This window comes from Triticum urartu, chromosome 1A (genome assembly GCF_056163025.1).
Source record: "Triticum urartu cultivar PI428250 chromosome 1A, HENAU_Tu73, whole genome shotgun sequence".
In the NCBI taxonomy this organism is placed as follows: domain Eukaryota; kingdom Viridiplantae; phylum Streptophyta; class Magnoliopsida; order Poales; family Poaceae; genus Triticum; species Triticum urartu.
This window is the reverse complement of record NC_141873.1, coordinates 44,467,502-44,489,442: the sequence shown is the minus strand read 5'-3', so window position 1 is coordinate 44,489,442 and position 21,941 is coordinate 44,467,502. Positions and strand designations below refer to the sequence as shown.

At 46.5% G+C, this 21,941-nt stretch overlaps 1 protein-coding gene and 2 pseudogenes across 1 annotated transcript; all 3 read right to left on the bottom strand.

Annotated features, from left to right (window-relative positions):
* Window positions 1-3,397: 3,397 nt before the first annotated feature.
* Window positions 3,398-11,029, bottom strand: LOC125550163 (ubiquitin-activating enzyme E1 3-like; annotated as a pseudogene).
* Window positions 11,030-14,891: 3,862 nt separating this feature from the next.
* Window positions 14,892-18,238, bottom strand: LOC147989835 (uncharacterized). Its single transcript, XM_087536309.1, has 5 exons — window positions 17,485-18,238; window positions 17,123-17,364; window positions 15,754-16,998; window positions 15,522-15,614; window positions 14,892-15,419 (listed from the first exon to the last, which is right to left on the bottom strand). Exons 1-5 carry the CDS (start codon window positions 18,236-18,238, stop codon window positions 14,892-14,894), a joined length of 2,862 nt encoding a protein of 953 aa, XP_087392435.1.
* Window positions 18,239-18,778: 540 nt separating this feature from the next.
* On the bottom strand, window positions 18,779-21,649 carry LOC147989834 (uncharacterized; annotated as a pseudogene).
* Between the last annotated feature and the right edge of the window lie 292 nt (window positions 21,650-21,941).

The following is a 21,941-nucleotide window of genomic DNA, read 5'->3' as shown; positions in this document are numbered from 1 at the left end:
TTGCTTGCTTATTGTTGGGTCGAGGCGCTTGTTGAGTTGACAGGGTCAGCGATTGTCCGACACCCGGTAGGACTCCACGTTGATCTGCGATAACCCCGCGCCAGGAAATAGCAGCTGGGGACAGGAGCGTTTATGGAATTAAAAACGGGTCCGTATGGAGGAGGGGCAGGGGCTGGAACGTAAGGGGGTCAAGGGAGGGATTAGAGGAGGCACGGGAACTCACATCGAGCTGCTTTTGCACTTTGCGGGGCCGACGGCGAGGGCGACTACATGGGAGTGCGCCGATGAGGCCGTAGATGTCTTCCTCAATCTCCTCCGCGGAGAGTGATATGGAGAATCGTGGCCTGTTGAGCGCATCAGCGCGGACCGACCTCCGCTCGCGCTCGAATGCCTGCGACGATGCACTCACGACGGGCGTGGCCGCGTGGGATGGCATAGCAAGGTGGCGGCGGCGGCAGGGCGTGCCTTCAATAGCTATTGAGAAACCTCCTCGGTGACCTCAGGGTACTTGTCGACTTTGGGGTTGCCAGTGCCCGGCGCCTCTTCCACTTTGCCGACGCCAAGCTGTAGCCTCTCGCTGACCTCATATTGCTGATCCGAGGAGGACCCCGTGTCCGAGGCGATGGGTTCGCCATGGCGGTTCACGGGAACACACCGCAGCAGCCGTTGGCTTCCCCAGGGCTTGAGCATTGATGGTAGCAACATCAGCCTCCCGCGGTGGGCACTCAACGACATTGTAACTATCTCCGCGGCCCTGCCCCCCCGCCTCCGTAGCACCGTCTTCCTTGGTGAGATCCGAAGGGAAAGCCGCGGGCGACGGCTCCGCCGAGTTCACCATGGCCGGTGAAAGTGCAACTATCCCTAGGTGGTTTTGGTAATTCATAACAACATATAGCTCATTGAGCTAATGCTATTCCAAGATGACTATTTCAGGAAAGCTCAATGATTGGCATGGCATGGATGTGAAAGTGGAACCCTCAAAATGCTAAAGACAAAGGATTGGCTCAAGCTCAAAAGCTCAAGACTCTTCATTTTATATTTTAGTGATCCAAGATCACATTGAGTCTTTAGGAAAAGCCAATACTATCAAGGAGGGATGAGGTGTTGCTTAATGAGCCTCTTGCTTCATGTGCTTAGTGATATGCTCCAAAACCCTCAACTACTTTCCCATATCCACAAATGACCTAAACCCTAAGCCAAACTCGGTCATACCGATTCTTTCTATCCGGCGCCACCGAGTTTCACTTGTCATAGCCATTGCCAAACCCTAAGCAAATCGGTTCTACCGATAGGGATCTCGGTCTCACCGAGATGGGATTGCAAACTCTCTGTTTCCCTTTCGTAACTTTTCGGTCTCACCGAAAGAGCGGATCGGTTCCACCGAGATTGCAATGTAAATTCAGTGTTTCCTTTTTGTAACTTTTCGGTCTCACCGAAAGAGCAAATCGGTCCCACCGAGTTTGCCTGACCAACTCTCTGGTTAGCTAATTACCAAAATCGGTCTCACTGAGTTTGTGTAATCGGTCTCACTGAGATTACGTTATGCCCAAACCCTAACCATATCGGTCCTACCGAGTTGCATGTCAGTCCCACCGAAAATCTCTAACGGTCACTAGGTTTACCTTTTCGGTCCGACCGAGTTTGTTGATTCGGTCCCACCGAGATTGGAAAACTGTGTGTAACGGTTGGATTTTGTGTGGAGGCTATATATACCCCTCCACCTCCTCTTCATTCGTGGAGAGAGCCATCAGAACACATACACAATTCCAACTCATATGTTCTGAGAGAGAACCACCTACTCATGTGTTGAGACCAAGATATTCCATTCCTACCATATGAATCTTGATCTCTAGCCTTCCCCAAGTTGCTTTCCACTCAAATATTCTTTCCACAAAATCCAAATCCTATGAGAGAGAGTTGAGTGTTGGGGAGACTATCATTTGAAGCACAAGAGCAAGGAGTTCATCATCAACACACCATTTGTTACTTCTTGGAGAGTGGTGTCTCCTAGATTGGCTAGGTGTCACTTGGGAGCCTCCGACAAGATTGTGGAGTTGAACCAAGGAGTTTGTAAGGGCAAGGAGATCACCTACTTCGTGAAGATCTACCGCTAGTGAGGCAAGTCCTTCGTGGGCGATGGCCATGGTGGGATAGACAAGGTTGCTTCTTCGTGGACCCTTCGTGGGTGGTTGCTTCTTCGTGGACCCTTCGTGGGTGGAGCCCTCCGTGGACTCGCGCAACCATTACCCTTCGTGGGTGGAGCCCTCCGTGGACTCGCGCAACCGTTACCCTTCGTGGGTTGAAGTCTCCATCAACGTGGATGTAGGATAGCACCACCTATCCGAACCACGGGAAAAACATCCATGTCTCCAATTGCGTTTGAATTCTCCAAACCCTTTCCTTTACATTCTTGCAAGTTGTATGCTTTACTTTCCGCTGCCAATATACTCTTTGCATGCTTGCTTGAATTGTGTGATGATTGCTTGACTTGTCCTACAATAGCTAAAATCTGCCAAAAACTAAAATTGGGAAAAGGTTAAGTTTTTATTTGGTCAAGTAGTCTAATCACCCCCCTCTAGACATACTTTCGATCCTACAGCCGGGGGCGATATCACGCCCACAATCGCCTTTGCAGCCGCTCCAGATCTGGCTGCAGCGGCAATGAGAGGGGTATGTCTTGATGTGGTGAGGATGAGATCTGAGATACGACGAGGACGAGGGTGGATTTGCATGCGGCGTTAAAACCGTGGGCTAAAGGGGAAATAGATAGATGCGTCGTTATGCCCGGGGGGGGGGGGGGGGAGGGAGCGGGGGGTTACGATGAGGTTTCCCCCTCTGCTTTGTCTTTTTTGGGGATTTATTTACGAAACGGTGTGTTTTTGCCGTTTTATATGGACTTTCGTGTGTATACATTCCATTTCTTTATGAATTTCTCCCTCTAGACCATTGTATGGATCACCGTTTTTGTAACTAATGTTTCAGTGTACCTTTCTGCGTAGGAAAAGAAGTGCATACGATGCAATGTTGATCTACACATTTACCTTCATGTCGAATGATCCTATAAAAACAAAAACAAAATACTTTAAAGCTTCATTCGGCAGCGAGTCTAAGGATATATTTTTAATGGCGTGTAAGACATGTTTCAGTAGTCAAATTGACAATCTAAAATTGTGCATGCCATGCAAAAACTGGATATAGTAACCATGCTCATAAGAGCGTCTCCAACAATAGGGCAACACTGCCTTTTGCGGCTTTTGGAGGCCAAAAAACCTCTCCAATAGCTGCCCAAAAACTTCAGCATGGTCAAAAACGTTTTTGGGTAGCCCAAAAACAGGGCACAACCAGCTGCATATATTGGAAGGTTGCTGCCCAAAAACGCCAATCCACCCCTCGCCGCCCAACCGCTTTCTTCCCACAGCCCCCCGTAGCCAAATCACGTCACCGCCGCTGCCGCATCCAGCCACCACCAACACTGCCGCACCTCCCCACCGCCTTGGTCTGCCACCTCCCGAGGGGTGGTGTTGGCCAAGGGGAGCATTTGTTGCCATTAAGTTTTCGCTCCATAGCATGTGTTTCGATTGGCACATGTAGCAACTCAGCTCTTTTCCCTTTCCTGCTTCCTGAACGTCGCTTTGAACTGGCTGGCTACGAATTGTATTTCCGTTATGTCGAAGCAATGAAAAGGGATCAGCCAAGTTGATTTTTTTTCTTCAAAACTGCTAGATACAATTTTGCTTAACCACAACAACAATATGTTCATAGCTCAACTCCAGTGATAAAGAGTTGCAAAGAAGAATAAAGTGATGGTTGCAGTGAGGTACTGATGTATGAGATAACAATTGTAATGACTCGACGAACACATCTTCAAGCAACCCCAAAATATCAATCCAATGCTACCCAGTGGATAACAGGCTATGGTTCATTCATCAAAATATCAGACAGCATCGCACACCTGCAAATACTTGGCATGCAACAACAGAGCGGAAGGACCCACACAAAACGCTATGGATTGCTACCAATGCAAAAAGAAACCGAACCGACCAAGAGTAGGAATGTTTCAAACATCTCTCCACAGGAATTCTTTGCACACTAGTCATCTATCCTCACAATACAGTGACAGCGCCTACCTATCGGATGTAAATGGAGATAAGAGATAAATGTCGTTCCCGTTGTCATCCTTGCAAGCCACAGCGAAATCAAAATGCTTCCTGTATGCTGGAACATCTACCTAGATCCCTGTGCGTTGGGAACATGGTGTTGGTACAGCAAGGATGTGCCACAAGAGACACTGTAAGCAGTCAGGCCCTTGTCGCTTAACCACTTAGGTAGTTCTGGCGAGAGTAATGTTGCTCTTGATAGACCATCGGTCCCACACTGTCCATCTCATGTCTTGATCCTTCACCACCTTGGGTGGAACAGGTTGAGCCATGAAAAACATTGGTAGTGCCAGGTTGGCAAACGTATTTGCGGTAATCTTCAACTGGGTGATCACCAGCCAGAACCTTGTAAAGCTCAAGGCACACAAGGCATGTGGCCATGGCCGTCATAGTTGCAATAGCTGGAATGATTCTTCCTGCAATGAACTTCGCCTTCAGCTTGTCGACCTCTTGAATACCATAGTTTCTCACACGCATATTAGCAAGACCAGCAATCAAGTCCATGTGGAGATTTGTATCATCATCCTACAAAAGAAAAATGTCATGTAACCAGAATTAGTGAAGAAAGAGGATCAGCTATAAATATTTGATTATTTCTGTCCTTTTACAGTGGTTTGCCAGAAGATATTTTGAGAACTGAAATTAACAGATTCCCATAATCTAGAATTGCATTCCTTATGCCTCATATAATATATAACAAAGTCAACAACAGCTATTTGACACAGGCAATCACATATGAAAACATCTTTACGGTGCCAGCAGAAAAAACAGAAACACACACAAATAGATATACACCAACATGGAAGGATAGGTGGAGGGGAGCATAAAAAAAAAACTCGTTCTCGAAGAACTGTGAAGTTACTTATCCTCAATGTATCTGGGCAGAAGTGGAGAGTAGATTACTACTAGCAACAAGGGAGAAAGGAGTGCGGCGATTTAGCGGACAGGCACGCGTGCTCACGCTATGTGTCACGCAGGTACAGGTCGAGCGCTGTCGCAACAGGCAACACTGTGTGTGGGTCCTGTGACGGCGAGAAAGTGGACCAATGGTACATGACGGAGTCATGGCGGATGTGCCGCTACGGGATCGACACCGAGAGAAACGAATGTCACGGCTGTGATTCGCGGTAACAAAAAAAAGGTAGGAAACTGGCGGATCCGGCTTGCCTGCTCCCTTCCCGTGCTCCCATCCGTGCTCCCACTTAATCCTACGGCTGTCTTTTTTCCTTTTTTCTTTCTAATCTAATTATCTTTTCCCCTGATTTTAAGGGGGTGGGGCCAGGCCTTATTTTGCTCCAATCAAATCAAGCCACGTAGACGGGAGCACGGATGGGCACACAACGGGGGAGCAGGCAAGTCTCGTCCGAAACTGGCGGCCTGCGATCCCATAAAAAATGGAGTGCGACACGTTGGGTGTGCGTGTCCCTACCAACGGAGACATGCTCCGAAGGACGCGGGCATGGAGGAGAATGGTGTTTCCTTCTTTTAGAAATACCTGGGAATGACGAATGGATTTGAGTTATTAGAGCATCTACAATCGGACGTTTTAAACCGGTCTTAAATGCCCGGACGGCCCGTCCGGACGTCTTAAACGGACATCAAAAACTCGGGCTATCCAGCAACCCTCATATCCAGCCCAAAATATGGGGCGGATATGATGAGTCCGGGCACTTCCGCCACATCACTCCAGCCCATCCCGACCCCACTTTGTCCCACATATATCCCCAATCCGGCCAGCCCCGCTGGCCCGGACGCGCATGCCGGAGTCGGTGGCGCCTGCCGCCCGCGCGAGAGTCGGTGTGCAAGGGAAAGGCACGCATCGGAGAGCTTTGTCCGCCGCCATCGCGGGTTACAGGTGGAGCCCGACAAGGACGAGCGGCTCGCATGAGTCTACTGTTGATCGCTTACGATGGCGGAGACGGGCGCTCGGCGGCTCCGCCGGAAGAACGCGAAGGCTCTCCGGCTTGCCATCGAGCAGTCTGAGCGGGAGGCCAAGGATAAGGCGACGGAGGCTGCTCGGTTGGCGAAGCTCAGGCGCCAGCAGGACCGGGGCGTCCAGCGCCTCAAGGGCCTCATCATCGTCTCCTCCTCCTCCTCGTCGGATGACCACGGCTCCTTGTCCGACGAATCCGATGATCCTCCACCAGCCGCCGACAGCTACAGCTGCGCCGCGACCGGAAGGGGAAAGGAGCGGCCCGAAAGTGGTGAAGTTCAATTTAGTTTCAAGTTTTAGATGTAGTTTAAAGTTGTCTGTTGTTTCTGTGAACTTTGGTGGTCCTTTGAACATTCGTTCATGATCTTTTGGTGAACTATTGTGCTGTTCTATGTCCAGTCAGCTGATCTATTTAGTTTGATCAACGTTGGATGGTTTAGTATGGACATAGGGGTTTGGATATGAGATACACAAATATGGACGACGCGATTTGAGAAGTGTCCGGTCAGTGACGCGCCCGGCGTTTCCGCGGGCGTTTGTGGGGCCATATTTGTCCATCGCGGCTGTAGATTCCCTTAGAGCATCTACAACCACAACTCATAAGATTCGCCTTAAACGCCTGCCCACATTTTTGGACGCGTCCATAGACAATGACCGGTCAACATATAAAAAATCATTTCCATAACTAGATATCTTATTTTTAAATAATTAAATTCATACAATTACATGCAATGCAAGCCTAATCGCGGGCGACTGTTCTTGTTGTTCCGATCGTGTCCATGTCCGGCGCCGGTTGAGTCCCTCGGAGTGGAGGTACGGCCTCCAGCTAAGTAGACGAGGACATGGGACATGAACTGGCTCACGAGACTTGTAGTGCCGTCGTCTCTCATGCCCTACTATTCCTTGTCGGAACCCGTGCCCTCAACTTTGCCCGTCGATATCAAATCGACGATGGTCCGTTGTGGTCGAAACCTAACACATCATGACGCAGTTACGCCAAGGGTTGCCATTCACTCGCACCAACACCGGAGTGTGCGGCTCCGCCTCATTGCGTCAAACGTGGCCCATGCGTTCACCACTAACTGGTGGGCAAATGAAGAGGATGCGCCTTCACCACGGTGTTCGGACACTAGACGGAGCGCACCACGTCTAGCAAATTTATCTTACATGCATGCATGCATTTTTGAGGCATAAGCATGCAGCGATGCGCTCTTTCTTCGTCTACATACCCACGTATAATAGAAAGGAAAGCTCGCGAGCGAGGGTGATCGAAGAAATTTAGAAATCGTTCAGATCTGTTCCTTACTAGCGTAACGTCTGGTATTTAGCAGAGTCCATTGAATTTTTTTTCTCGATGGCAAGAGGATGCGCGGGGCTGATATCTTTTTAATGGCCGGTTGCTATTAATTGATTTGAAAATTCGTTCACACTATCAAAATGGTGAACCAAATCCAAAATTAAATAGCTCATTCGAACAGGAGAGCTCTAAAATTAGAAAGCATAGTGAATCAAAAGAATTACTGGTGCCACAACACAATATATTGTCATTTCTTTTTTCTAGGTGATGAGAGTATCGCGGCACTGATATATTTTTATGGCCCGGTTGTTGTTGAGTGATTTTTAAAATTTATTCACCTGGTCAAAATCGTGAGCCAAATCCGAAACTGAATATCTCAATCAAATGAAGAGCTTCTTAAGTAAAGGAATGTCGTTGGCCCGGTCAACGGATGACTAATTTTAAATTGAAAAACATAAATTGACTATGAAGCCTCAAAAATTAAGGAGCATAGTGTATTCATTGATTTTTTCAATGACCTCCAAACCGTCAAGACTCAATGATAATATGTTGATTACTCTACTGTAATGCTAGCAAAAAGCCCTCCCAAATAGCACACAATTCAGCCTTAAGAGCGTCTTGGTAGTGTAATAGATGAAGACAGAAGCTGAAAATAATATCTCCCAAGTGATCACGCAGAATCATACCACTTCATGTTGTACCATCTGCCGCTACGAACGATCCATTAGTGTTTAACTTCAGCCAATGATCATCTCTTTTCTAAAAAAAAATGATCATCTGGTTTCTCCCATGTAGCCGTGTGTATAACAGGTATAATTGTTGGTGCTATCAGGCACGGGGCACTCTCAAAAACAACAACCTTACCTTTAATAGGGTCTTATTCGGGGACTGTTCGAGTGCTAAAATAGACTGAACATGGCTATGTAGGAAGCGTTTAGAAGCACGAATTGGAGGTGCAGGCTTGTGATGAACTACAATCTTTTCTCGTGTGCCAGATCCTCCACAGCAACATGAACGGTCTGCCATATTACCTATCGCATGCAAAATCCACTCTGGTCCGGTGTGCACCGTAGCCTTATATCCGGAAGAGACCAACAATCTGACATACTGAGCCATTGTTCATTTGCATCTACACAAAGCATGAAACGTGTCTTCCTGCGCCTGCAACATATCTGCCTGTGACTGTTGCTGGATAGGGGCCGCCACCGGATGACCGGCGTATGACTGCTGCTACCTGAATAGATCGCATCCACTTCCTGCTGGCCGGTCGATGGGGAAGCACACGTAATTAACTAACTGGATGGGATGAAAAGAAGATGAGATGGCCTCCTTCACCATGCTCGTTTCTTGGGTAATTTGGAACGAGAGAAACGCCCGCGTTTTCCGTCACAAAAGCGCACCGCCGACGATTCTTCTTATCAACATTTTAGAAGATGCAAAACTTTGGATGACCGCCGGCGCAAAAAAACTAGAGAACATCATAGTGTCCAAGTAATTGCCATGCCGCATTTGTGAGTGCGTTGTAAAAAAACTCTAAACTATTCTCTCCCTTATTTAATTGAAGAGACAAATCTTTTGCCTTCGTTTAAAAAAAAAGAAGAAGACGAGATCTGCAAGGTTTAGACTTTAGAGGATTTTACGTTCCTGCACTTGTAGAAACGCTGGCCAGCATTCTCAACACGGCGAGCGACGTACGGAACAACGGCCTTCTGGGCAAGGGATTTCGAAAAGGAAATTTTCACTGTGCGCAGTCGTGTGATCCGCGTCAAACTGGGCCGCGGGTACAAGACGCAGCTCTCCGTCAAAATCGAACGACCATCCAAACGATGTTACAGCGCTAAGTTATCCACCCGTTAACGTATTAAAAGCAGCACTGTCACACAATCGAAACCGTGTCAGATCTCGAAGATGTCCAACAACTCACGATACCGAGACCAAACGAGGACGAGCGCTCCTGTGACTTTCCGTACTAGCAACTAAGTTCTATAACTCAAACTCAATGCATAGCAGAAAGAAATGTGACTGAATCACATAGTCCCTGTTGATGCTTTTTCTTACCAAATATGCACCTATGCATTAGTTATGTATGTTTGCTTTCTAGTGTGAAACGAGCAAGGATTTTTGTAAACAGACAGGGCAAAGAAAAAAAGTCCTATTCTAACACATCAGAAGTAGTTAAAAAGAGGCCAACCTTCTCAAACTGAATAGGCTTCGTTTGGAATCCTGAAGGTAGTTTCTTGGCACATGCTCCCAGCTTGGTTAAAAGGTCTTAGATAACAGCAGCATCGTCAACTGAGGCACTGGTTAGTAGCCTTGTCATCTGTTTCAATCTTAACCCCACTCTTTGACTCAAATTCAGGCACTGCAACCTTACTTACTATATCGACCAAATTACCCATGTTATTTACCCAGTCCGGTATGGGGATCCCAAAAGACGCCGCTCTCAATATGGAAGCAGCCAGTATAAATTGAATGTGAGATGGATCAACAGCTGAGAATTGCACCGGGGGAGGGAAACACTTAGGGGCAGACAAGAAAGGAGCACCAGTGCTAGTGGCAGCATCTTGAGGAAATGTGAATGTTAGCTGCTTCACACGATCAAACCTGGCAAAAGAAAACAGATGTTATTACATGGCATCTGGAGCACAAAAGATACTGTCATATTTGTTGGCAATATAATCAAAGTGAAACCATTTTAACTTAAAAAAGAAAGCAGAACAAAGCCAATAACAAATTGTTGAATTCAAAGGGGAATGTAGTAGAGAGATAAATCGTACTTCAATCTTGCCCAGGCTATGCAGTCTTCAAATTTATCACATCGCTCCTTGTCAAGGCATTCACGTACAGGCTCCAATAATTACCTGGCTTGAGCATCACCTGCCTTTCTCATAGCAGCAGCACATTCAGCAGGGTTAGACATAAATGAGTTCACTTCATTTGGAGTTTTCTCTATCAGCTCAAACTCTGAGCGAGCCCAAATTAGACAATGGTCAATATTGCGCGGAAAAGAATGAACTGTGCACATTGGTGCCTGTTTCTCCGGAGGATCTATCTCGTGAAGCTCCATAGTTTTTAGTAAGGTGAGGAATCACCATCTGTGTATTTCATTTCGGACCCAGCGTTCCAGATTCCAAGAGTGGTTTCTGGAAGTACAGGCATCCCATGTCCACGTACGTAGATCCTAGCATTGACATCATCAAGTGCATTGATGACAGCATCAAGGCCCTCCCAGAATGCATCATTGAAAACATGTTCAGTCTCTGGACAGGCACGATTCTGCAGAGCATCAATATGGAGGCTGGAGTTGATAGCACTAGCAGCTGTAGCAGATACTGTAGATTTTGCCTGTCCAATGTTCCAATCACGAAACAGGAATTGCCGGCTCAAGTTGCTTTTTTCAATGACATAATCATCTGTTATAGTTAGCTTCCCTTTACGGCCACAAGAAACCCCCATTAAAGCAAAGTTCTTCAAGAATTCACATCCAAGAGCACCAGATCCCACAACAAAAATATTAGAGTCTCGCATCTTCTTCTGAAGCTTAGAACCAAAAACAGAAATCTGAGCATCGCAGCAGCTATTCAATGGCTTCAAGTCTTTAGGGTCCAATGCATACATACTTCAGCTCTAGATTGTTGTTTAATTGAGCTGAAAAAAATTCAATTGTGATTAGAATTTTGTGCGCCTTTTTCTGCTAGTTGAGTACCTGAAATGAAATGGGAGGTCAGCTTTGAGGTGGAGCACTTCATGTTTTCTGCCAATAGGAGCGCCCACGGATTACAAGCTAATATCTAATTTTTGCCTTTTGTTTCAGGTGTGTGAACATTGATTCATATGATTAATTAATTGGTACTTGAGATCATTGATCACCGCTTTCCACAATGATCAAGGAAGTTCAGTATAATAGGTATGGATGTTAAACTGTGTGGGGAACCTTATTTGATTGTTCCTAGGCCATCATCTTTTGTTTCAGGTATGTTATCATTGCTTCATTACGATGATCTAATGTTTGAGAACAGGGAGAGCCATGGTGTTCCACATGACTCAAGCAAGTGAGAGACTAGATATATGATTCTAAATGACCAGTGAGATCTAATTGGCCAATCTTTCTGGAGCATTTGTGCTTTATCATGCAAAAGTTCAAGCCGTTAAGAGCATGAGGTTTATACACAGAAGATGCTGTTATATTTAGTGAGATTGCCTTTTACAACAATTTTGCAGGACTTCTACAGATGATAATCACTAACTGTACAATTCATTTTAAGATTTTGTTCTATTTAGTAAACACTGAATGCCATACAGATTTTCGAGGTTAATCAATAAAGATATAAATATCCATGTTTATTTATGTAGCTTATTGCGTTGATGTGATTCCAAATATTAGCTGTACGATATTCACGCTAGCTTTGCCCTAAATGTAAAATGCTAAAAAGGTCTGGGTGCTACTTCAATTTGAATTTTACTGTGTTTTCTTTATATACATACATACTATGCCTTGCAGGAGTGCTCCCTTCTCCCAAGATAAATTGATTCATGTGTTCCATGGTGTGTTAAAACAGAGAGAAACATGCTAGACTTAATAATTTAATAAGGTTTTGACGGGACCCTTTCTTCTATTACCCCTGTTCCATTGCATAATGTGTAGAGAAAATGTAATGGTGTCTATTTTTACTCGGATGGTGCATCCAGCGGAGAAAGATGAGTACTATCCCCACTCCCCAGCAGTAATAACAAATAATGTTAGTCTCTGTATTGCTTTCACATCTATTGTGATGGATTTTCTATGCAATTATATGTAGGGATCAGTTATGCAATTCTAGCCCCACAAGCTTAGCATGTATAACAGATCGATTTACTTGGTGCGAAGAAATTGACAAGGACCACAACTTGGACATAATAGGAAGTGGCCGTACTAGTTTTTAGCTGTAATAATTTTTTAAAGCACGTCCTTGTGTTAAAATAAACCTCCTTTACAGTTAATGTATTGCTGAAAATTTTAACACATCCATCTGCACGGGTTGATGACTAGTTCAAATAGTAAGAATATTACCGTTGAAAAACGGGTTATTTCCTACATAACACTGCATACAAGATTTGAGCTCTTAATACAAGTGTGTAAACCTTATGTTAGTGGCGTTCTGTTAAACTTAAATCACATGAAAAGTTGTCATTACTGTCCTTCACTTTGGTGCCAAAACGAATAGAAGTTATTGTCATTCACTCTGGTGCCAAACGCGAATTAGACTGGTCTTTACATAAACTACGTGGCTCTAACAAGAGATTAATGGAATGGCGTTAAGAGAACCCAAAATTGTTATCCACTAATAAATAGGAACTAATATATACAAACAATTGATTTGATTTTTTTTGGAGGGGGGGGGGGGGGAGGACTCAAAATATCAATCTATAGTACAACAAAAAAATGACAATAATCAAGCCAAAAATTATCCAGCGATACATAGGGAAAAGTTCATAACTTAATATATAGAGAGGATTGATATAATCATGGGACAAAAACTCAAATTATTAAGCTTTAATAGAACAAATAAATTGACAATAATCAAAGCCAAGAACAAGTATGCAATGTCTACAGTGGCATCATGTCAGACCCAGAGGAGTCTGAAGAATAATATTCAGAGAAAAAGGGGAGGATTCCACTCAAACTAGCTCGATTTACTGGCTTAATTCAGAGAGTTTTAGTACAAGCCAAGAGGAACCTATGGCCAGCTAGGAACACTGGCGGCGGAAGGGGGAAACCCTAACAATTTCATGCCCTTGAACGAGCAGGAATCCTTGGCTTTATAGCCTTACAAATTGGAGAAAAAGTAAGAAAGTAAAATGAAAAGCAGTGGGACGCTGTAAGTCCTTGCCGGAAAGTGAACAACAACCCGAGCCTTGCTGCTAGCCGTCCGATGCCACTTCGACGCAATCCAGAGCTTCTCCTTACGCGAAGCGGTACGAGCGAAAGATGAGCGTCTGATGGGCGATGGACGGCCCGGGAAGCTTTGCGCCAACGACAGGGAATTTAAACTTAGCCGGACTGCTGTTGATTCTTCAGTTGGGTCCTGACAACTCCCCCCGAACGACTTCAGACCAGTCCTCAGGGCTGAAATCCAGGAAAAACCTTTTGTATGAACGTTGCATCCTCCCAAGTAGCATCTTTCTCGTCCATGTTACACCATTTGATAAGCCAGCGCACTACTGGTATTTGGATATCTCCTTGAGTTCTGGGAATAAGTTTCCTTTCCAAGAGCTTTTACGGTTCCAGGAGAATGGTACCATCAGTATTGATGAGTGGCAGTCTGGGGTTTGGAATTGCTTGTGGCCCCAGGTGCTTTTTCAATTGGCTGACATGGAATGTAGGATGCAGTTTGCAATCGTCAGGTAGCAGTAGTTAATAAGCCACTGGGCCAACTTTCTCTGTTATTCTGAAGGGGCCATAATATTTAGAGTGAAGCTTGAGACAGCGATGGACACTCAATGTAGTGTGTCTGTAGGGTTGAAGTTTAAGGTACACCATGTCACCCACTTCTAAAGTTCGTTCAGATCTCTTTTTGTCTGCATAATGCTTCATTATGGTTTGGGCCTTCAGCAGATTAGCCTTGATCTGAGCTGCTGTTTGTTCAGCAGTGAGGACAGAGGAAAATTCTTGGACCTGCTCAGTTGGGTAGAGAGCTGCTTCAGAGATCATGTTGGGAGGCCTGTTATATAGTGCTTGGAATGGAGTGATCTGTAGAGCAGTATGATAACTAGTGTTGTACCACCATTCAGCTAAGGAGAGCCAGTTCATCCATTTCTTAGGTTGCAGGAAAGCCATGCATCTTAAATAGTTTTCCAAGCATTGATTGACCCTCTCAGTTTGGCCATCTGATTGAGGATGGTAGGAAGTGCTCATGTGCAGTTTTATGCCCAGCTTTTTAAACAGTGCCTGCCAAAGATTGCTAGTGAAGATGGTATCTCTGTCAGTGACTATAACTGAAGGTAGTCCATGTAACTTGAAGATGTTATCAGTGAATGCTTTGGCCACAGTACTGACAGTGATGGGGTGTTGCATTGGAATAAAATGCCCATATTTGGTGAACCTGTCCACCACAACTAGAATCATATTTTTGTTTTGAGAGGTGGGGAGGCCTTCAACAAAATCCATACTAATGTGACACCAAGCAAAGTCTGGGACCGGGAGAGGTTGAAGCAGTCCAGGATACTTGCAGTGCTCTGGTTTGTTGATTTGGCATGTGGGGCATTGTTTAATATAATCCACAATGAATTGCTTCATGCCAGGCCAGTGAAAGAGGAGTTTAACTCTCTGATATGTTGCTCTGTGGCCAGAGTGCCCCCCCAGTTCAGAATTGTGTAGAGCAGACACCAACTGATTTCTGAGGTTGGAATTTTGGCCAATGACTGTTCTGTTTTTGTATCTCAGAATTCCCTGCTGAAGAGCATAATTAGGAACAGCAGTGGCAGAAGTTGCAAGTTGTGCCATAAGGTCCTTGCACCTTTGATCCTAGGTATAACTTGAGATAACTTCAGTTATCCAGGCAGGTTTCACTTGAGTAGCAACCAGTGATTGTAACCTGTATTTCACTCTAGAAAGAGCATCAGCAACTTTATTATTCTTGCCTTGTTTGTATTCAATTTTGAAATTGTAACCCAATAGCTTGACCAGTAACTTGTGTTGAATGCCCTCAGTTAGCTTTTGTTCTTGTATGTATTTCAAACTCCGCTGATCAGTTCTTATAATCAATGAAGAAGCAACAAAGTAATGTTTCCAATGTTTCAATGCTTCAATGATGGCCATGGCCTCTTTATCATAAGTTGAAAGGGCAGCAGCCTTAGGGCCAATGGTTTTGCTGAAGTAGGAGATTGGTCTGCCCTCTTGCATGAGCACAGCCCCAATTCCATAAGCACAAGCATCTGTTTCCAGGATGAAAGGTTGAGAAAAATTAGGTAAGGCCAGGACAGGGGCTTGGGTCATTTTATGCTTCAGTACGTTGAAAGCTTCCTGTTGCTCCTTCTCCCATCCGAAGTTGTCCTTTTTTAAAGATTAAAACAGGGGTTTGCAGATAAATCCATAGTTTTGGATGAATCTCCTGTAATAACCAGTGAGGCCAAGGAAACTTCTCAGCTGAGTTACATTTTCAGGAGTGGGCCACTGGCTGATTGCTTCAATCTTGGAAGGATCAGTTGCTACTCCATCTCCCCTTATAATATGGCCCAAGTACTCCACCTGTGGTTGTGCAAATGTGCATTTGCTCATTTTTGCATATAGTTGGTTGGATTGCAAAACTTTAAGGACTTGTTGTAGATGGAGCAAGTGCTCTTTCATATTTCTGCTGTATATATATCAGGATATCATCAAAGAAAACCAACACAAATTTCCTCAGATAAGGTGCCAGGATTGTGTTCATTAGCAGCTGAAAGGTTGCTGGAGCATTAGTAAGTCCAAAGGGCATAACTAAATACTCATAGTGGCCACAATGGGTGCTGAAAGCAGTTTTTCCAATATCCTCTTCCTGCATTCTGATTTGATGATATCCACTTTTTAGGTCCAGTTTAGTAAATACAGTGGCACCTTTCAACTCATCCAAGAGATCTTCTATGATAGGGATTGGATATTTGTTCTTTACTGTTTGTTGGTTAATTTTTCTGAAATCATTGACCAATATCCAAGTCATGTCCTTCTTTTTAACAAGGAGAGCAGGGGAAGAGTAAGGGCTAGAACTATCCCTGATTACTTTGGTCTTGATCATGTCCTTGATTATAGTTTCCATAGCATCTTTCTGGTGGTGTGGAAGTCTGTAAGGTCTCTGGTTGATTATTTTGGCCTCAGGAGTGAAAGGTATGGCATGATCCATAGTTCTTTTTGGAGGGAGATCAGTTGGAGTGCTAAAAACTGGTGAGTATTTGTCCAAAAGCAGCTGGACCGAAGCAGGAATTACAGTGTCTACTGGTTCTTGAACAACAATTCTGTTCAAGAGTAAGACAGCTCCACAAACAGGCTCTTCAGAGAAATCCTCTATAGTTTCTTCTTCCTGCACAGCTACAGAAGGTAGGCTCTCATCTTTGAAAATTTTCTTTTCACCATTTTTCAGAGTGATCTTCACATGCATTTCATCAAAATCCAACTCTACTGGGCTGAAGGAAGCCATCCAATCTGCCCCCAGGATTACATCATAACCCTGAAGTTGTAGTACTCTGAGATCAGTGGAGAATTGTGTTCCTTGTAGTGAGAATGGGCATTGCAGTGCAGTAAATTCTGACCAGAGAGTTTCTCCATTAGCTACCACCACTTTCCTTTTTCTGGTGGGAGTGAGAGCACAATTAGCTAGGTGGGCAATCTTAGGAGTGATGAATGTAGCAGTACTGCCACTATCAATGAGGGCAGTAGCTAGAGTGTTTCCAAGCATGACTGTGACTGTAAAACTGAGCTTCTTAGTTGATTTGATACCCATAAGAGCATGCATAGAGATTTGGAGGGGGGTATCATCACTTTCCACAAGGGGAGGGATGTCAGTTTCATCCAGAACTTCAGTATAGTAGACCAGTTCAACATCATCAGGGCAAGCAGCTTGTAGTGCTTGAATCTGAACTTGATTTGCCAGTTTGCAGACCTTTTTATGACCAGGAAGGTTCTTTACACTTGTAGCATATGCCCTTCATTCTAGCTTGTTGAATGATTGTAGTTGTGTTGGTCGGTCCAGGTTTTCCTAGATCAAATTGCAACTGCCTTCTCACCTGAGGCAAACTGTTGTTAGGTATAAGAGTTTTCTTCTGTGGCTGTGCTTGTTCCATTCTTCTCGCAAGCCAGATTGCTTTTTGTAAGTCAGCAGGTTCATGACACTGGACATGGTGTTGTATATTGTCATGTAGTCCAGAGATAAAACTAGTTTTGTAGTAATCCTGGGGCAGAGCAGGATTATCTCTTCTCATCAAGTTCATGGCCTGCTCAAATTTGAGGATGTAGTCATTTACAGATCCTGTTTGGGTGAGTGCATGAAAGGATTTCACATTGACACAAACAGAGGTTTCTGCAAACCTGTCACCCAGGAACCTACAGAACCTATACCAAGGCAGGGTGTTAGGTACAATTCCAGTACCTCTCCACCATTCTATTGCAGGGCCTTTAAGGTATGTTACTGCAATTTCTGTTTTCTGCTCCAGTGGGGTTCTAACAGCCTCAAAGTACAACTCAATAGTCTGTATCCAGGAATCAGTACCAGTGCCATCAAATTCAGGAATGTTGTATTTTGCTGGTTTGACTATTGGTAGAGGTCTTCTGTTTTCCAATCCTTGGTCTCTCTGCCCTATTCCACCTCTGGTTTCTTGTGGGACTTGTTCAACTTGCTCCAGGTCCAGCTGCACTATCTGCTGAGCATTCAGAGTTTGATTTACAATAGTGGGTGCTCTGGTTTCAGGAACAGGTTGTTTACTAGCAGCAAAGTGTGGATGACTGTAAGGGGCCTTGTTGCTTCCATCCAAGTTCAGCTCTTTGCCAGTGTTTTTGTCCACTAAGGTTGCAGAACCAATAGTTGGGGGAGTTTGAAGGACAGCCGCTGGTGCATGAGTTGGGCCTTGTGGTGTTTGCTGTTGTTGGCCACTACCTCGTGCTATCTGTTGAGGGCTTGGAGGATTTTCCCTGGGTTTGGGAAAGCCCGCAATGAAGCTGTTCAGAGAGCCCTGCAATTCACTCAAGGTTTTCTGCAGTGAGTGAAAATTTGTAGCAACGTGGTCTCTGAAATCCTCAAAGTCTTGTCTGTCTGTTTCTCTGTTCTGCTGCAAGGTTTTGACATCTAGTTGCAAGGATTGGAGCTCCAGGTTTGCAGTAGAGGAGGAATCCGTAGGGCCCGTCATGCTTGCACCAATAGAACACAGGGAGGGTTTTTAGAACTGGCAGAGTGCCGAGTAACCTCGCTGTGTGTGATCAGCCGGCGAAGGGAGGAATTTTACCACAGCCGGAGCTGCAAGCCGACCTTGGCCTTCGATCTTGCCGCCGCCAGCACCGCCGCCAACGCCGCGTCTCCAGAAGTACACCGGATCTGGGAGGGAGGGAGGGATTTTACCACAGAGACGGTGTGTTTCTGCAACCTCTTCCCGCGCCCAAACCTGTATCGAATTTCTCACCGCCGCCAATCGCCACCGGAGAACCACCGCCGCCCAACGTCGCCGGTGAGAAGTGGAGGATTTTATGGCGCCTCCAACTCCACTTCGGCACCGGATCTCGCGCAGCCAAGGAGAAACCTTGCTCTGATTACCACTTGTCAGACCCAGAGGAGTCTGAAGAATAATATTCAGAGAAAAGGGGGAGGATTCCACTCAAACTAGCTCAATTTACTGGCTTAATTCAGAGAGTTTTAGTACAAGCCAAGAGGAATCTATGGCCGGCCAGGAACACTCGCGGCGGAAAGGGGAAACCCTAACAATTTCATGCCCTTGAACGAGCAGGAATCCTTGGCTTTATAGCCTTACAAATTGGAGAAAAAGTAAGAAAGTAAAACGAAAAGCAGTGGGACGCTGTAAGTCCTTGCCGGAAAGTGAACAGCGACCCGAGCCTTGCGGCTAGCCGTCCGATGCCACTTCGACGCGATCCAGAGCTTCTCCTTACGCGAAGCGGTACGAGCGAAAGAAGAGCGTCCGATGGGCGATGGACGGCCCGGGAAGCTTCGCGCCAACGGCAGGGAATTTAAACTTAGCCGGACTGCTGTTGATTCTTCAGTTGGGTCCTGACACATCACTAAATAAAAAGTCACTTACTAGAAAAGGGAGGGTGTTACCCAAACCGGAGAAGGCCAGTTCATCCAGGAATTAGTAAGCAAATCACTATCAAAAGTCTGCAGACTCTTGTTTTCTATATCCCAAACTCTGATTTCTCGCCCAGTTATGCTTACCGATGTTGACATACTCATAAGAGTCATCCGTGATATAGACACAGTTTGGCTTCAATGTTGGAAAATCTTTAGTGGCAAAACACATGGTGCTATTATAACCAAGGAATAGTGCATGACCTGCTAAGCTTGTCATCTTCACAAGTGTCTGGTTCTCAAGGTCAACCTTATAGATCTCTATTTCAGTTGTTCTCAGCTCAATATACCGGTCTATGTCATCTTCGTTGTGACCTAGCAGATCTCCAGGAAGCTCCACGGGTGTTGATGAATCGACGTAGCTCCTCCACCTCCATATTTGCAAAATATCACCCCATGGAGCTTGCAGAGTAAATAGCATAAAACTACTACTTTACAGGCTAGGGTTTCAAAAAACTACCGAATTTTAATTTTTCTCAGATAACTACCAAGTCAGGGGTTGGCTGTTTCAAAAAACCCCAAATCCTCTTTATTAAAAAAATTAAACATGTTTATGACAGGTCGGGCCCGCCACTAAACGCACCGTTTGGTTGACCATTTGTTTGACTGTTAACTGACTTGTGGGGGCCACATGTCAGCACCTCATCCACAGATTTTTACGGATTAGTCCCTATAATATTTTAAAAAAGCAATCAGGTCCTTGGAATCATTTAAAAAAGCAATCGGGTCCTTGGACCGTCGCCGCCGCGCCTACAAAGGGCTCTGCCCGTGGTCGCTGTTGCGCCTCCATGGGGCTCCGCCCGTGGTCGCCGCTGCATGCCACCATGGGTGGTCGCCACCGCGCGCCGCCGCCATGGGGTTCCGCCCGCGGTCAACTCGCGCCATAGGGCTTCGCCCGTGGTTGTCGCCGCGCGCCATGGGGCTCTGCCCGTGGTCACCGCATGCGCCATGGGGGGGCGTTTGTGTGCTGGCCGCCGCCTCCCCTCCCAAGCCGGCGACGACCACGTCGAGCTTGAGGAGCTCGCGGCAGGGGATAACGGAGGCCGCAGGCGAGGCACGGCGCGGCCGCAGGCGAGGCACGGCGCGGCCGCAGGCGAGGCACGGCGCGGCGGCAGTCGAGTCACGGCACGGCATGCCGGCAGGCGAGGCACGACATGGCTGCACGGCGGCAGGAGAGGCACTACGCGCACAGCATGGCGGCAGGAGAGGCACTACGCGTGTGGCTCGCCGGCCGGTGCAGGCAGCTCGGGATCGAGCAGGCTGCAGCAGGCGCATCTCCTCTGGAGACCCGATTGCTTTTTGCAAAAACCTTTAGGGACCTGATTGAAAACTCACAGGTGGGCCCCCTTTGTAAGCTAATGGTCAAAGTAAACGGTCAAACAAAATTGTGGGCCCCAACTGTCATAATCGTGATCAACTACTAAAGACTCGGTGATTTGAGTTTTCTGAAACAGCCAACCCCTGAGTTGGTAGTTATCTGAGAAAAATTAAAATTCGGTAGTTTTTTGGAACCCTAGCCTGTAAAGTAGTAGTTTTATGCTATTTACTCGAGCTTGCAGGATGTACATGCTAGAAGGATCATTTCCCTTCCTATCTCTGCGCATGATCTTTTTAACAACAAGGAATGGGCCATTGAAATTTAGGGTGAAAACCGATCTGTGGCTACGAAGCACATAGAACAAACCATCATCCTGATTGTAGAAAGAGTCCATGAAGCCCCAACTTATGCCCATGAGCTGGTGGTCGTCGGGCGAGATCAACGTCCACCGCTCGTCACCGAGCCGGGCGTAAGAGAGCTCGCCGTCTGGCATGTGCACCAGCAGCACGATGCAAGCGCTCCCAGCCGCCGGGCTGCAGGAGAGGGTAACACGGTGGTACATGCAATCCCTGGCCTCGCGCGTGTCAAAGGGGATCGGCTCCGGATCACCGCCCTCAAAGACATTGTACATGAGGCGGCCTTCGGCGTCGGTACAGCTCTCGACATGGTGGAGGGTGGTGATGGGCGGGAGCGCGGCGTGGGCGCCCGTGATTGGATTGAGGACGTGGAGGTTGGAGGCCTCGTCAGCGGTGACGAGCCAACCGTGCGCGGAGCCGATGGTGGAGTGGCGGGTGAGCGGGGGCTGCGGCAGGGGGACTCGGACGGAATCGCCGGTGAAGGGGCAGCATACGACGGCGCCGTCTGCGGCGGAATCGCGGCATGCGTAGAGCAGGCAGGGCAGCTGATTCCGGGGGATCGGAAGGGGGAAGCGATGGCGGCGGACGTCTAGGTAAGCAGCATGCCACGAGGCGCAGACAGCACCTGAGCGGACGAGGTCGGGGATCTCCAGCTCCTGCATGAACATCAGGAGTATTTCCTCCGGCAGCCCCGCCCAATCGCGATCGTAAGAACCAGCGGCGGCGGCGATTGCGAGAGCGCCCGCCATGGTCGGCGGCGGAGGCGCGCGAGGGTTTCCTCGGCGTCTGGTTTTTTTAGGGGTTTCCTTTGTGGATCTACTTGTTGTGCTTGGGCCCTTGACACTTTTTCTTTTAGAATTTGGGCCGTTGACACATAAACAAGGCCTACAGGCGCATCCAATTAGAAAAGATGCTACAAAAAGGGATGAGACTATTTTTCGCGTTAGGCAACATCAGCCAACATGAGCCAACCCCTCAAAAAAGAAAACAACAGGAGCCACGCGGAGCTCCTGTTCCACGCTTAAGGACCCGCTAGCAATATTAGCCGAAATCACTAGTCGAGGAGTACTCATTGTAAAGAT